Raw genomic sequence first — 15117 nt, 5'->3', positions numbered from 1 at the left:
TTTTTGTTTCATAACTAAGAGGCCTCAATGTGAAAATTTTTATGGAGTGAAAATGTAGATTTTGTATATCTTAAAGGAAGCAGCTACAATACTTCAGAAAAGGCCTGAAACTGACAGTTTATTGTTGCATGTTCTATAATTTTCTACAAGTACTACATAACATACTACGTAAGTAGTGAAGCTGTCACCTCCCTGGCTTTTACAATAAGGTGACCATATAATTTATTATTCAAACTGAGACGTTTCTGAGAGTGAAAAGGGGCACAATTATTAATTATGCCTGGTAAGAGGCATAAAATGGATTATGCCCAGACAACGTGGAATATATGGGTATCCTTATTTAATAGTAACTTCATCACCAAAGAATCTGGCTAACTTTAATATATGCCAATTGACAATGCATATTCAGACAGAGCTTCAATTCTTCTAAAAGTGATAAAGCAGAGTGAAAAATCAGATTTTAATCCTTGTGCTAACCAACTTATATGTTTCTGATTTTTAATAAAGTATTCAATTATGACCAGTTACTTTACAAAGACTAATTCTTACCTAGCCAACCTCAAAGTGCCTTACTTAAACATTTCCTAAATGATCTGAGGAAGAGGGGCAGAAGTATCTGGACGTACTTGTTGGGGTATTTGCGGAAGATATCCCTGATGACAACAATCGCCTCTTGGACCACATAATTTACTTTGGTTTGGATGAGATCAAGCAATGTGCTTACACAGCGCTCTGCAGATTGCTGCAAAGAGGAACATAATGAGAAGTCAGATGATCTATCCAATAACACAACCTCAACATAAAAAATATGTTTTTGGAACATTCAGGTGTATCAACTAAACTAGACTAAAAGATGAGGCACTTAATTTGACCACACTATACTAGAGGCTGGGTTATCTGATGGAGATATACAGAAGTTCTAGATATACTCCAAATTTGACTCATTACAAGAAACAGTTCAAGTGAAAAAAATCATCTTGGATAGCCAAGATGACAGAAATGAGAAGAAAGCATAAGTCAAGGTAGAAAGAAAGAATAAGAATGAAAGAATAAGCCAAGCGAAGAGGTCTTTATCTGCAGTTCATGAATGAGCACAGACAGAAGGCATCTTTAAACCTCTTGAAATGAAACTGCCAAATTTCATTTGTGCACACAAGCATATTTTCCTGGGAGAAGGTTTACAGTTCTCATTATATTTTCAAAGTTCTCTGTGACTCAAAAAACTCTAAGAAAAATTTGCCATCTTCTGGGCTATATAACTGCAAGTCTATGGCCTTAGATAAACTGCAATTTTCCACAGCCTATGGTTCATCTATAAAATAGAATTTAATCTATTAGTCTTTTATTAATGAAGGGAATATGGAAGAATACAAGTGACAAAACTAATGTATTGAAACAATAAGTCATAGTTTTTAAAAGGGTTCCAGAAGAGAGATCCTAAAAACCAAGGACTGATTTATCATATATTACAATGTATTATGATGGGTCATTCCATTATATGCCTCCTGATAAGATGCAACAGGAAATTCACAGCAGCATCTAAGAGGTATTCTTGCCAAAAACACTGAATATGAATATTACCAAGCCTCTAGATTTAATTTTCTAAAGGGGATGAAGGAATGAGATAAACAACATCACTAAAATACTATCAGCCAAATCTAGATTCTGCAAAATTCTACAAGCCTAATGAGCTAGTCCTTTCAATAAATGGCACCCAAATAAATAAGTAAAGACTTAAGAGACATATTAACCAAATGCAATGTATAGCTAGCTCTTGTTTAGATTTTGATTTGAACACGGCAACTGTAAGAAGATATTTAGACACGCTTAGGGAAAACTGAACATGGACTAGGTATTTAATGAGATTAAGAGTTACTGTTTGTTGAGTACGGTAACGATATCATGACAATTTTTTTTTAGAGGACCTTATCTATTAGATATACACATTGGACTACTCTAATAAGATCATATCTGAGATCTGCATTAAAATATAACAGTAACCCACTCCCTTGAAGGGGGAGGGAGAGGGAGAAGATCAAATGGGAACAGCAATGTGTTGATATTTGTTCAAGATGGATGGTGGGTATATGAGAGCTCATTAATCAATTTTACCTTAGTGTATACCTAAAAATTTCTGTAATAAAATCTTTTAAAGGTACTATAATTTAAACCATTCCAAGCAATATAACGAAAACAAAATTGCATCTTGAGGTTATTTATATGAGGTCATATATATGACGATTCTGTTCTCTTTTATTATTGTAGTTTTCCCATTTTTGAATTCTATTTTATTCATTTTCAACTAGTTACTTCCTGTGCTGTTATTACAACAGCAAAACAGTTGGGAAATTTTAAATATAAAAGTTATGATAAATTATAAAGCATGTAAGGGTTAAATTATCAAATTAGATAGTACAAATAAAGTACTCAGCATTAAGGCTTGATAGAAAGCTAACATTTACTGAACCCTTAGTTTCATTATTATAATAAAGATAAACAAAAGGCCATCTCCCATGATTCATCAATATTCAAAAACAATTAAGTCTAGGATAGTAATTTTCAAGCAAATTGTCATCTCACCTATATTGCTTTTGATTAAATTTTAAAAACACCATTAAAGCAGTATGGCAGAGGAACAAAAGTAAATATCCAATCATTGTATATACAAAGTAAGTCCAGAAACAGAGAAAGGCATACAGACATATAAAATTTAGTATATGATAAAGGCAACATTTCATAACAGTAAGGAAAGGATGAATTGTTCTGGTGTTTGATCTCCACACTCTTATCTTTAACCAAACCATTGCCATTAAAGTAGAAAATAAAAGTGAATTTTATATAACTTTGAAGTGAACCACAATTTTCTAGGTGGTCCACTAAAGATATCATTGGGAGAGGGACTTCCCTGATGGCTCAGTGGTTAAGAATCCACTTGCCAATGCAGGGGACACGGGTTCGAGCCCTGGTCCAGGAAGATCCCACATGCCACAGAGCAACTAAGCCCGTGACCACAACTACTGAGCCTGCGCTCTAGAGCCCGCGAGCCAAAACTACTGAGCCTGCACGCCCCAACTACTGAAGCCCAAGCACCTAGAGCCTATGCTCTGCAACAAGAGAAGCCACTGCAAGGAGAAGCCCGCGCACTGCGACGAAGAGTAGCCCCCACTCTCCGCAACTAGAGAAGGCCCACACATAGCAACGAAGACCCAATGCAGCCCCAAATAAATAAATAAATAAATTTATTATTTTTTTTAAAAAAGATACCATTGAGAGAAAATGGATAGAACTCACTACATAAGGAAATGCAAACTCCTATGCATCAAGAAGTCAAATGAAATCAAAAGGAAAATAATTGGGAAAATAACTATTAATGAAATGAAGGGGTATTAAATGAATTAATACCTTTAATTAATTATAAGAAACTTTAAAAAATCAATGTGGAAAAGATAACACATTGAAAAAAGATACACATGCCATGAAAAAGCAATTCCAAATAGCTAAGCGTAATGAAAAAAATGTCACCTCAACTAGAGATCAAAGATTTAGCTACAAGGATCCTCCTTATAACCATTATTTGGAAAAAGAGCAGAAACAACTTTAAGGTCCATACAGGAAGGGAAAGGCTAAATAATTATGAAGCAATCACACAGTATGTCTACAAACCACTAAAAATGATGTAAAATATTATCAGTAACATGGGAAAATGTCCATGTATAATAAGCAAAAAAAGCAGACTACAAAACATAATAGCATTTGTAGAATGATCTCGTTTTTGTAAAAAACACACCTGTTTATGGAGGACTATGTAAACAAAGACTTAAAATCATGTCCACAGCATCTCTGGAAGGGTAGAACAGGGGTAGGAGAAAGCAGAGTGTTCTACTTTTAACTTGTCTTTTTTAATTATTTTATGTAGTAAATACATATGCTTTTTATTTGCATAAGACATAAGTCAGTACCTTATCTTGAGCTACAAAAATGAGAAATGGTAAACACCAAAGAACAGAAGAGTGGGAAGTGAGGAATACCTTAACTTAGTGACTTAATCTCTCTCAAACAAAACCAAACATATAAATAAGTCTCGCAAACAAAATCATTTTATTTGTAAGAAAAGGAGGGCAGGGGTTTATTTCCTCCTTAAAGAAACAGGTATACACTGTAATATATACAGCTTTAAATCTGTCAATCATACCTCAATAAAGCTGGAGGTGGGGTGGAGAGTAAAATCTATTAAAAAAAACAACCAAACAAAAAAGAATAGGCAAAAGTTACTGAAAAAACAGTACTATGAAATTGCTTTTTCAGTGTTATTTATTGACTCAATGGCTTATGCTTAATCTTTAACCTAACCAACTTAATATGATAAAATTATACATTTTTTTCACCTCAGGATACTTAAAGCAACAAGGAAACACCTGTACTTACAGTCATGATAAAAAACAACTCCAACTCTTAACACCCAAATTTTACAATAGGCCCTGTTACCTTAGCTAAGCACTACACTAAAATTCTTTTTTTCTCATCTGTAATATCTTTGAAACCAACTACACATTAAAAAAGGGTCAGATGCCCTGAGAGAAAAGCAGCAGCTCAGTCTGGAAGCTACAGAGAAAGGCTATTACAATTCCCTCACTGGTTCTTGCCCTTGTCCCATGGATACGTTAGTTAAAAACAGGCAATCACTGCCTCTCCTGCCCCAACAACTGTGTCTGGACTAGTCAACTCTTTCCAACTAATAACTTTCATGATTTAACCAGTTCTAAGAAAAGTTCTTAGGCAAATCCAGGTAACTGGAGATAAGAGAACACTATCTAAAAGGCAGGATTCTTGAAGGCTGATCTTAAGCTTCCAAAGGAAGTTCATTCCTCACACACTCATATGCCCACCAGGGCACCCTGAATCAAAGGAAGAAGTGAGAGCCACCAGTTCGTCTCTTCCAGAAGATGATGGATAACTTTTCCAGTTAGTCACAATAGACGGTACTAACAGCCGCTAGGAATCTAGATGCTTTGAGAACACTTTCTAGTAATTCCAGGGATAGAAAAATCTCTTTAACTTTGGAATGAGACTCTTTGCAAGAGCACTGTCAGAGAGGTTAGTAAGACAATGATATTCTGGCAGTGAAAAGCACAAAATGACTCTTCTGCTACCAAAATAGCTCTGAAAATTGTCTGCATTAATACCATAAGCAGGTGGCTATTCCACAATGAGAAAAGAAAAAGAAAAAAGTTAAGTAGTGGTGGTAAGTTAAGAAGTGTGGTAGTTAAAAAAAAGACGTAACACATCAAGATCCAATAAACAGATTTTCCCATTTCTCAAATGGAGAAACAGAAGTATATATTAAGTATCTGAAGCAACTGAGCTGGCAGAACCAGAAGTAGAAACCAGGATTAACTAACTTCTTGCTATAACAACTAGCCTACTAAATGATTTATCAGTGGTAACTATATGAAGCAGCATTCAGTAAATAAAAACAAGGAAGGCCAATTAGGAATTTGGCTTTCAGAGACACTTCTCTGAAACAGCATGTTTCCTTCTGTTCCTGTGAAGCACTGGTCATACTGTACAAATTATTTTAGTAACTATCCTTGTGAAATCATATGGTCCAATCTGACTCAAAGTAGAACTGTAGGAACTTCCCTGGTGGTGCAGTGGTTAAGAATCCGTCTGCCAATGCAGGGGACACGGGTTGGAGCCCTGGTCCAGGAAGATCCCACATATGGTGAAGCAAATAAGCCTGTGCACCACAACTACTGAACCTGTGCTCTAGAGCCCACAAGCCACAACTACTGAGGCTGCGTGCTGCAACTACTGAGGCTCGTGTGCCTAGAGCCCGTGCTCTGCCACAAGAGAAGCCACCGAAATGAGAAGCCCCCATGCACCTCAACGAAGAGTAGCCCCCACTCGCCGCGACTAGAGAAAGCCCATGCGCAGCAATGAAGACCCAACGCAGCCAATAAATAAATAAATAATTAAATAAAATGTCAAAAGAAAAAAAAGCAGAATTGCACATAGTCAAGTAGTAAGAACAAATATGGAGCTCTGAATCCACAATATCATTGTGAACAGAAGCCATCATTAATTGCAACAAACTTCTGAATGAGGAAAAACAATAGAGGCTTGGTGACTGATGAAGCAGTGCATTTTAAGTTGTAGCCCTTAATACCTACTGGAAGGCTGCTAGAACCAATCTGCCCTCTAAGACCACAGAGAAGTTCTTCAAGAGGACTTCCAAGTAAAGATCAACTCCCTGCCCTAAAGCAGAAACCTGCTAGTCAACACTCCTGCCTATGTGCACAGAAGTCCTGACAACTTTTCTGTCATCTCATTTTTAATATAAATAGGCAGCAATTTACTGTAAGTATGGTATACACTTCAATTAAAAAATCATATATAAACATGCAACCATCACCATAAAATACTCCAGATAATCAAATTCAAACTGCAGAAACAAAACCAAAAACTGTAACTCACATCACAAGAGATTTAAGAAACTATTGCAACCACAAAAAAAGGAATGCTATGAAAAAGTACCCATAACAAGAAACAGCAATGAAGGGATGCTGTATGGAAAGACGGCTGTGCAGAAGACAAGAAAGCAACCACTCAGACTGGAGTAAGGACTGGAAGGACAGAGGACTGGAAGAGAGAAGGGTCTAGAACAAAAGAAAAGTTTTATTAATTTGATATTATGCTTGAAAAGCTGGAAGAAGATAGGAGTGCAATGATGGCACAATGAAATTTAAAAAAAAACAAAGGCCATTATAAACTACAGAAAAAACAAAAGCCTTTATAAGAAAGAAAACGCAATTATTTGATTGTGTAGGCTCTACATATTTACAGGCATAATACGCACAGCAAGCTTTGCAAGACTCTAGTTGATAGAACAAGAAATAAAGGTATATTATCTCAATTTACAAAGATAATATAGGAACAAAAACCTCATGATATAACTATACAGGGGATCTATACAGAAGGGTAGAAGTAGGAATGATGGAGTGTATGAACTAAGTTGCTTCTCTCATAGCGGAAAGTTAATAGACAATCTTTACAATTGGTAAATCAATAAACAGTAGCATAAGGATATTAGAGATATGGAAGTAATCAAAATAACTAAAACTAGGAACAGAGTTAAACATGATTCCCTCGGGAAAGAGACGGACCAGGGACAGCTGTTTCTCATTAAAAATTCTTTAATATTTTAACAATGTGCTTTATTATTTTGATAAACTTAAAAATGTAAGGAAAGAGGTGAAGAGAATACCCAGAGTCCCACAACGTGATCACAACTACCACGGGACACTTGCCTCCACCTTGATGGCACACCGTCCAATGGCCCGCACAGCTTTGCGCACAAAGTCGACATCCACCTCTGTGGCATATTCCTTCAGTTCTGCCAGAACCTGTTAAAAATCCATGAAGTGAACAATCATTAAGGATTCTCCAACAGCAATTTCATGGCCTAGGTTTTTCTGAAGGCCAGATCTTAAGATCTAAGTTATTCGATCTTAACTTGAATCTACTTTAAGTCTGACCTGAGCAATGTTGGCTTGGGATGCCAAACGAATCATGATGTCCAATTTCTCTAGTTTCACATAGATGGGATCGTTGTACTTCACAAAGAAAACTTTGATCTCCTGCTTCAAGATTTCAGGCCTGTGGTACACAGAAACACAAGATAAGTAAGGTGAGGCATATATTGTTATACCCTTCTGAGTCTGCATTAATACCTAACCTGTGCTTCTCTGCTCTCCATTCACACACTCCACTCCAGGGGGAAAAAACTCACAAACTTCCTCTACACCCCTCTAACCAGATCCATCTGGCAGACTATTTTTATCCTTTTTAAGGAGTAAAATATATATTGCCAAGAAGAATCACTGAAAGAACAACAACCTGATCTAAATTACAGCCTGAACCATATTAAGCACACATTAGCTATCATACAACTAAGAGTTCCTTCAGAAAAGGAACTAAACTGTAGAGCAACACCAGGCATTCATTGTAGGAACACTCTAAAATCAACTGTTAGCCTCCTGACCCTGGGCAAGTTGCTCTACCATACAGTATTTTCATTTCCATACATTAAGCAGAGTTTTAACACAGTCCTCTTTAATAATGACGTTATTAAGTTTAATTCAAAATTACAAACACTTTAATCACCAATTCATTTTTTCCCAACCTTTTCTGGACGATTAAGTTGATGTTCCTCAGGGCGACATACTGCACCTCTGGCTCCCCAGACAGCAAAGTGACAAGTGGAGGGGCCAACTTCTTCAGCAGCATATTGTAGTAGTCAGAGTCCTTGGGTAACAACTCTAGAAATTTCATTAGGACTTTTACTGCTGAAAGCACCACTGCTGAGTTGGCATGAGAAAGCCGAGGAGTTACCCGCTCACAGATACTGAGGACAGAAAATGAAAATTAGTACCTTAAATTATAATTTCTTTGCTCAATCCAATCTATAAGGTAATGTTGTCAGAGGCTCCCATGGCCCAGGTATAAAGAAATTAGAAAATCAGTTAGAAAAGTCAAAACTCCATACATAGGTAAATTTGGGATCTAACACTGCAGACACCTCAATTCCAGCAAACTACAAACAGAGCAGGGATATCAGAAGACTTTAGGAAACCAGCAATAAGGGATGTTCAAACTGGAAGGGAACTAGCCAATACCCAAAACACCTGAAGCTCACACCATTTACCTTCCTATTTTATAGTCCTCTCTGTCTCCCCATATTATGTAAGGGCTCCCTGCCTCACAGCCCATTTCTCCTCAGCCTATAGGAAGTCAAATTAAGCATTCTGAGAGTTATTTCATAGTGAGAGATATCAACCAACTGTGGCTGAAGTTTCACTGTAAGATGCAGAAGGAGATGGGCTGACAGGGAAAACCACCCAACCTCTTGTATTCAGCATAATAGGGAATTTCGGGAAGGGTGTTTGTTTGTTTGTTTGTTTTTAACAACACAATACCACTGCAATACTCTCTCAACCTCATCCCCTTCTCCTAGTCCCTGCCACCTACACTTAAATGTCTCATAAAATATAGAATATTTAGTTATCCATTGAGCGTTCTTCAGAAATTAACCTAATTTTGATAGCTCTTAGGCAACGTGAGTGGCTAGCTGACTCAGTTAAGGACACAAGGTAAGTAAGCTGTGTTTCTCTCCCTTCCTCCTGTATCTACTTGGCTGACTCCCTGACCTCCTTTAGGTATTTATACAAATGCTACCTTCTCAGGGAGACCTTTCCTGACCACCCAGCATTTGTTAGATCTCCTCCTTACTTTATCTTTCTTGTTAGCACTTATCATCATCTGACCTATTATATGCTGTATTATGTATACATATTATATATACTTCTGCCCTATCCCTCAGAATAAGTGTTCCATAAGAGCTATGATTTTTGTCTGTCCACTGCTATATCCTCAGAGCCTAGAACAACGCCTGGCATACAGCATGGGCTCAATAAATACTTGCTGAGTGAATAAGTGTGAGATGTCAATGACCAAGAGAAAATAAAATTGTATGTAAAGTTCTTTCCAGAAGATATTTGTATTTTCAGTGATGGAAAGAAACTATCAGGGTGAGCTTTGGTTAAATCCAGGGGGAACAATTTCCCAGACGAGTGAAGAGCACTTACATTATAGTAGCTCGAGCTTTAGCCGGGCAAGGAAGGTTTCTATCTACCATAATTAAAATGAAGAGGCAGGGCTTCCCTGGTGGCGCAGTGGTTGAGAGTCTGCCTACCGATGCAGGGGACACGGGTTTGTGCCCCGGTCCAGGAAGATCCCACATGCCGCAGAGCGGCTGGGTCCGTGAGCCATGGCCGCTGAGCCTGCGCGTCCGGAGCCTGTGCTCCGCAACGGGAGAGGCCACAGCGATGAGAGGCCCACATACCGCAAAAAATAAATAAATAAATAAAATAAAATGAAGAGCCAACAATTCTTCAGAATTATTTTGCCTAGTACAGTGCCTATATACACAAAATGCTCAATAAAAACTGATGATACCTCCAACTCTGTAAACTAAAATGTATGTATGTGTATATGAAATTTAGTAGTCAGTATCTGATAGTCAAAGAAAATCTGCAACACTAAAGTGGTAGAGAGCTGAGCAGAACAATCCAGGTGTGCCTTCCAAAATCTTCTCCAAATTCAGACTGATGTGATTCCTATATCTAACGGAAGACATCATACATTTTGCTGGCTCCAACACAGTTTCTTTAGTACTAATTATAGGTATAAGGCAGCTCAATAACTAGTATCAAGCCACTTACTATGTATCTAAAAGAACGAAAATTTTGTTACTACAGTGAGAGACGCTCGAAAAACCTTTGCCAAATGGCTAGGAATTGCTGTATGGGAGATGTGAGACCACGATGAGGGAGAGTTTTTCAGAGGGTTGTAACTATACTGTTCAAAGAAGAAATGAAAAATACACATCTCCTCTTAGGAAGAGCTATTTTTTGCATGGTTTACTCTACCACCTAAAATGTTCCTAAATACACTGAGAAAATACCACAGGATAGCAATATATATCCCATAAGCCACTGATTTTCTCAGTGTAACAGACCCTTATTCTAATACAGACTTACTAGAAATTACTAAACCAGGCAAGACTCCTAGATACTATCCAGAAAAACAGACTGACCTCTGAGCCTCCCGGTCATCTTTAGGGTTGTAATTAGACAGGCAGTCCAGGATGAAAATCTGGCCCCATTCGGTGCACTCATTCAGGGCTGTCAGTAGCTTATTAATGTTCTGTGGATTCAGATCGAGTAAGTTGCTGTTTGGGTGAGATTCACTGATTTCAGATAATGCTGCTACAGCATTAGCCACCACCTGGGAAAGAAGCAGATATGACCTTGATTTGTCAAGAACAGTACAACTATTTCTCTGGATCACTTCATAGATCTCAACCCATAACCGTTCCTGAACATTTTATGCAGTCAGCTAGAAAGAGATACACTGCTTTCAAAACGTATAATAAACCACCAATGATGGCATATATAGCTTCCTCATGGTCAGGCAACACAGAATTAAAACAATTCACATATTAGCAGATAGTCCCTCATGACTTACTATCAAAACAATAATAATTTTAATAGTAGTCAACACTATCAGTAGAATTAAGACACATGAACAGCTGTAAAAGAAGTGAAGGTCAGGGACTTCCCTGGCGGTCCAGTGGTTAAGACTCGTGCTTCCACTGCAGGGGGGCATGGGTTCGATCCCTGGTTGGAGAACTAAGATCCCACATGCCTCGCAGGCAAAACAAAACAAAAAACACAAAACAGTGAAGTTTAAATATGAAACATGTACATTAGGCAATGGAAAGAAAAATCTAGGCCAAACAATTTTATAGGTGTATGGGTGTGCATGTACTGGGAGGGGGGGAGATGATACTTCAGGTGTCAATCACACCTTAAGTCTCAGAGTAAGAAAATGTGACCTTGAAACCACAGTTCACTGTAACATGATGTTGGGAAAGCACATAATCTCCGTGAAATTCAATTTCCTCATCTGAAAATGGGATAATTTAATCCACCTCACAGATTAGCTTTAGTTTGAGGATAAAATCAGATGACTTATGTGTAAGTGCTTTCTACAAAGCCTTATACAAAGTTAAGGTGGCAATATTACCATAATTCATCAAGACTAAGTTGCACAGTTTTTCATATTAACATCTCTGAAGTTGGGATATATTTAGTAATCAACAGCATGTCAGTTTAATAGGAGGTATTTTTCTTTCTACGTAATACAGGAAATAATAATGCATCTTAGAATCAATGAAATATGGTATCTCAAATGTATCCTTAACTCAGGCAGTATAATAAATGAAAAATTGCTACCAAATATAAGAAAGTACACTTGTATCCTGACTTACAGACCCAGAAATCCATACTAGCTGCAAGAAAAAAAAGTGGACACTTTATCAAAATTACAGATTATGTCTAATTTAACTAAGAAACCTACAACCAATGAATGTTTAAAGTAATTTTAAGATTATAAAAACACAGAAAAATAAACAAAACAGACAAAAAACTATAGCTCTGTACAAATGAATTTAAAACCACATTTTGCAGTGAGGCTCTCAGCTGTCGCTAAATATTAGCACAGTAAGGCTATATATAAATATTCTGTAAGCATAAAGAGATGCAATAGGTAGCAGCTTCATTAATTATGTATATTGAAAAGATTGTCAGAAATGTCAACTCATTTTTAGTTCTTTCTGAAGTCCCTGTTAAAAGCTTGAGAAACTAAGAGTTGTATGATTATCCTTTCGCTAGCAAGAGAAGAAACATAATGGTTACAGTTTGGCTATTGATTTTAATATCCATATCACTTGGGTACTCCGCAGATTATCCCAGTATATGATTTTACCTAGAAGATAAATTCTAGAGAATATGGTTTTTTAAATCAAATAATACATTCATGACAGTATCCATTAACTAAGATAATGATGCCACAAATGGAATCGCCTTCAGTTATAACTTAGTGATCAGGACAAAAAATTCCAAGATGAAAAAAAATCAAAGGTTCACTTGGTAAGTATGATTATGGATATAATATTCTATTGTTATTAAGACAAATCGAGAAGGATTATCTAGTTCATCTATCACATGATAGCATGCATGAGGTTCTTTCCTGACTTAATTTTTGTTTGCCAACCACACCATCAAGCATGGCCTTTAGTAAAAATTAAAAAGCATGAAAAGTGAAACAATAATCTCCATCATCTCAGTGCTTTACATGCAGGGAAAACGTACTGTGTTTCCCCTGTATAATACAATTAATACACTAGATTACAGGATAAAGGATCAAAATGTCACACTGGAAGAACAAATGCCTGTTTTCCTCTCTTGCTGCCAACACATGCCCAGTCTTGGTTACCAGTTCGTCCAAAACAAATGTCCTGTCACAACTTACCATTTCTGCCAGTCAAATTTTTTTAATGTTAAAATAATTAAATGAGGTCTGTTAACAGGAAATGTTGAACAGAATGAACAATCAGAATTCCTCTGCTAACATCACAGGTAACTGGAAATTAAACCAAGTATATAATGCAGCTAATGAAGTATATGTTCTGGTGGTAAAACAGGCAATTTTCACTTACTATCACATTAAAAGAAAAGAAACAGGGAAAAGTAAATCTAATTAAAAGATCCAGAGAGATCAGATTATATGATTATGTTTAGAAAAGTCTGCATGGGGAAAAAAGATCACTGCCAAATGGTCACTGAGCCAATGACTGACCAGAGGAGATACACCCCCAATAACAAAACTCTACTGCTATTCCTCTAAAATTCCTTCTATTCTGCCTTTCCACTTTCATCTCCTAATCTTCACATTCATACTGCTAAGTTTTCAGAAATATACTGAGTGGTCCCATAAAGAGCTGCTTAGAGTTCTCCTGGTCAGTAAGCCATGCTTCTCTCACTCTAATGGAAACTTAAAATGAGCATCGAATCTCAAGCAGGCAAAGACTGACTTCAAGACAGCAGCTGGGTAGCTGGGGTATACAGGACAACTCACCTGTCTCTGTGTTTCTTTGGAATTTTGTATAGAATGTAGTACATATATTACCTGTTTGTAAAAATAAACTTCAAAAAATAATGGACTGAAACATGATTTACTTCCTCTTCCCTGAGAGTTTTCTCCAAACAATAATTCATTATCAAAAGAAAAAATCTGACTCTTGCAGTAACTGCCCTGGTCTACTACTGTATTAAAACAAAGGTTATGTCTCTTTCTCTTGTACCATCACTTTGAATCTGAACTAAGACTAACATGCATAACATTTTCCCCCCAGAAAACTGGCAGTTCTTTTAGGAAACACTGCCATGAAGAGAACAATGGCCTTTTAATTATAATCTCGGAAAAACTGGAGTTCCCAAGAAAGAAAGGGGTTTCTAAAGGAAGTTTTGCTTTAAAAATGGATTTATAAATAGGGTTTAAGTGAGTTTTCTCAGCACACTGGTTGATTTACAAAAAGCTGGCATCTAGGCTACAAAGGAACATATCCCATAGCATCAAAAAAAATTTTTTTTTAATTCATCTTGCCTCCCAATTATGGTAAATTCTGTTCTTTGGAAGACTGCAATGAAACGTTCCTCCTCCCCATCCCACCCCTACGCCCTGTAGACCTAATATAATATGTATACTTTACAGATATAGATATTAAACACAAACATATACGTCCATACAGAAGTATGCGTGCACGTGCATGTGTAAAATCACACTCAATACTAGACAAATTTTTCTCTGCCCTAACTACAGACTCCCCTTCAATTTGACAGTTCACTGTGGAGCCTTGGAGTCTGCTGATTTTTTTTTTAACGTAAGCAATTTGTGTTCTGACTTACTTTATACTATGCCTAATAGAATTGGACAAAGAGATAAAAGACAATAATAGCTAAAACTTACTGAACACTTACTATGCCATTTACCTTCCCAGCAACTCTAAGGTAGTTGCTATCAAAATCCACCTATTACAGATAAGGAAATAGGCTTTAAAAATGAATTTATAAATAGGATTAGAGAAATTCAGTGACTTGCTTAGCCAACAAAGCTGGAAAGGGAAAATGCTTGAATACAAACTCAAGGCCTGGGGCTTCCCGGGTGGCGCAGTGGTTGGGAGTCCGCCTGCTGATGCAGGGGACACGGGTTCGTGCCCCGGTCTGGGAGGATCCCTGAGCCATGGCCGCTGGGCCTGCGCGTCTGGAGCCTGTGCTCCGCAGCGGGAGAGGCCACAACAGTGAGAGGCCCGTGTACCGGAAAAAAAAAAAAAAAAAAGAAACAAACTCAAGGCCTGTATCTGATTCTAGTGTCTGAGTGCTAATCACTCTGCCGCCTGCGTTTATAGAAGTTCCAAGAGCTGTGAACTTCAAATGGGGGAAAGGGAAAGGGAAAGAAAAATCGGAGCTGGGGAGAATAATATAACCAAAACATTATTTCCAGGCAGATTTATACAAGGAGAAAAATGTATTCTCCTACTTTATATATTTCAGAGATAATCACATCCTAGCAGCACTTCAAAGAGGCAAGATTTACTATCCAGCTATAAAATCTGATTTATAAGCTACCCCTGTCTCATATGCAGCAATTCTGAGG

At 37.2% G+C, this 15117-nt stretch overlaps 1 protein-coding gene across 7 annotated transcripts in view; it reads right to left on the bottom strand.

Moving 5' to 3' along the window:
* Positions 1 to 15117, bottom strand: part of AP2B1 (adaptor related protein complex 2 subunit beta 1) — a 125316-nt gene that overhangs the window by 77962 nt on the left and 32237 nt on the right. For all 7 annotated transcript variants that reach the window (XM_082861713.1, XM_082861716.1, XM_082861711.1 and 4 more), the window contains 5 exons: positions 10655 to 10845; positions 8183 to 8404; positions 7536 to 7656; positions 7308 to 7403; positions 627 to 742 (listed from right to left, as the gene is read on the bottom strand). In XM_082861713.1, the coding sequence (XP_082717839.1) occupies positions 627 to 742; positions 7308 to 7403; positions 7536 to 7656; positions 8183 to 8404; positions 10655 to 10845 (746 nt within the window). The remainder of the gene's footprint in view (positions 1 to 626; positions 743 to 7307; positions 7404 to 7535; positions 7657 to 8182; positions 8405 to 10654; positions 10846 to 15117) is intronic.

Source organism: Leucopleurus acutus, assembly GCF_964270905.1.
Source record: "Leucopleurus acutus genome assembly, chromosome: 19".
Classification (NCBI taxonomy): domain Eukaryota; kingdom Metazoa; phylum Chordata; class Mammalia; order Artiodactyla; family Delphinidae; genus Leucopleurus; species Leucopleurus acutus.
The sequence above is the reverse complement of the archived record's forward strand: the minus strand, read 5'-3'. Positions and strand labels throughout refer to the sequence as shown.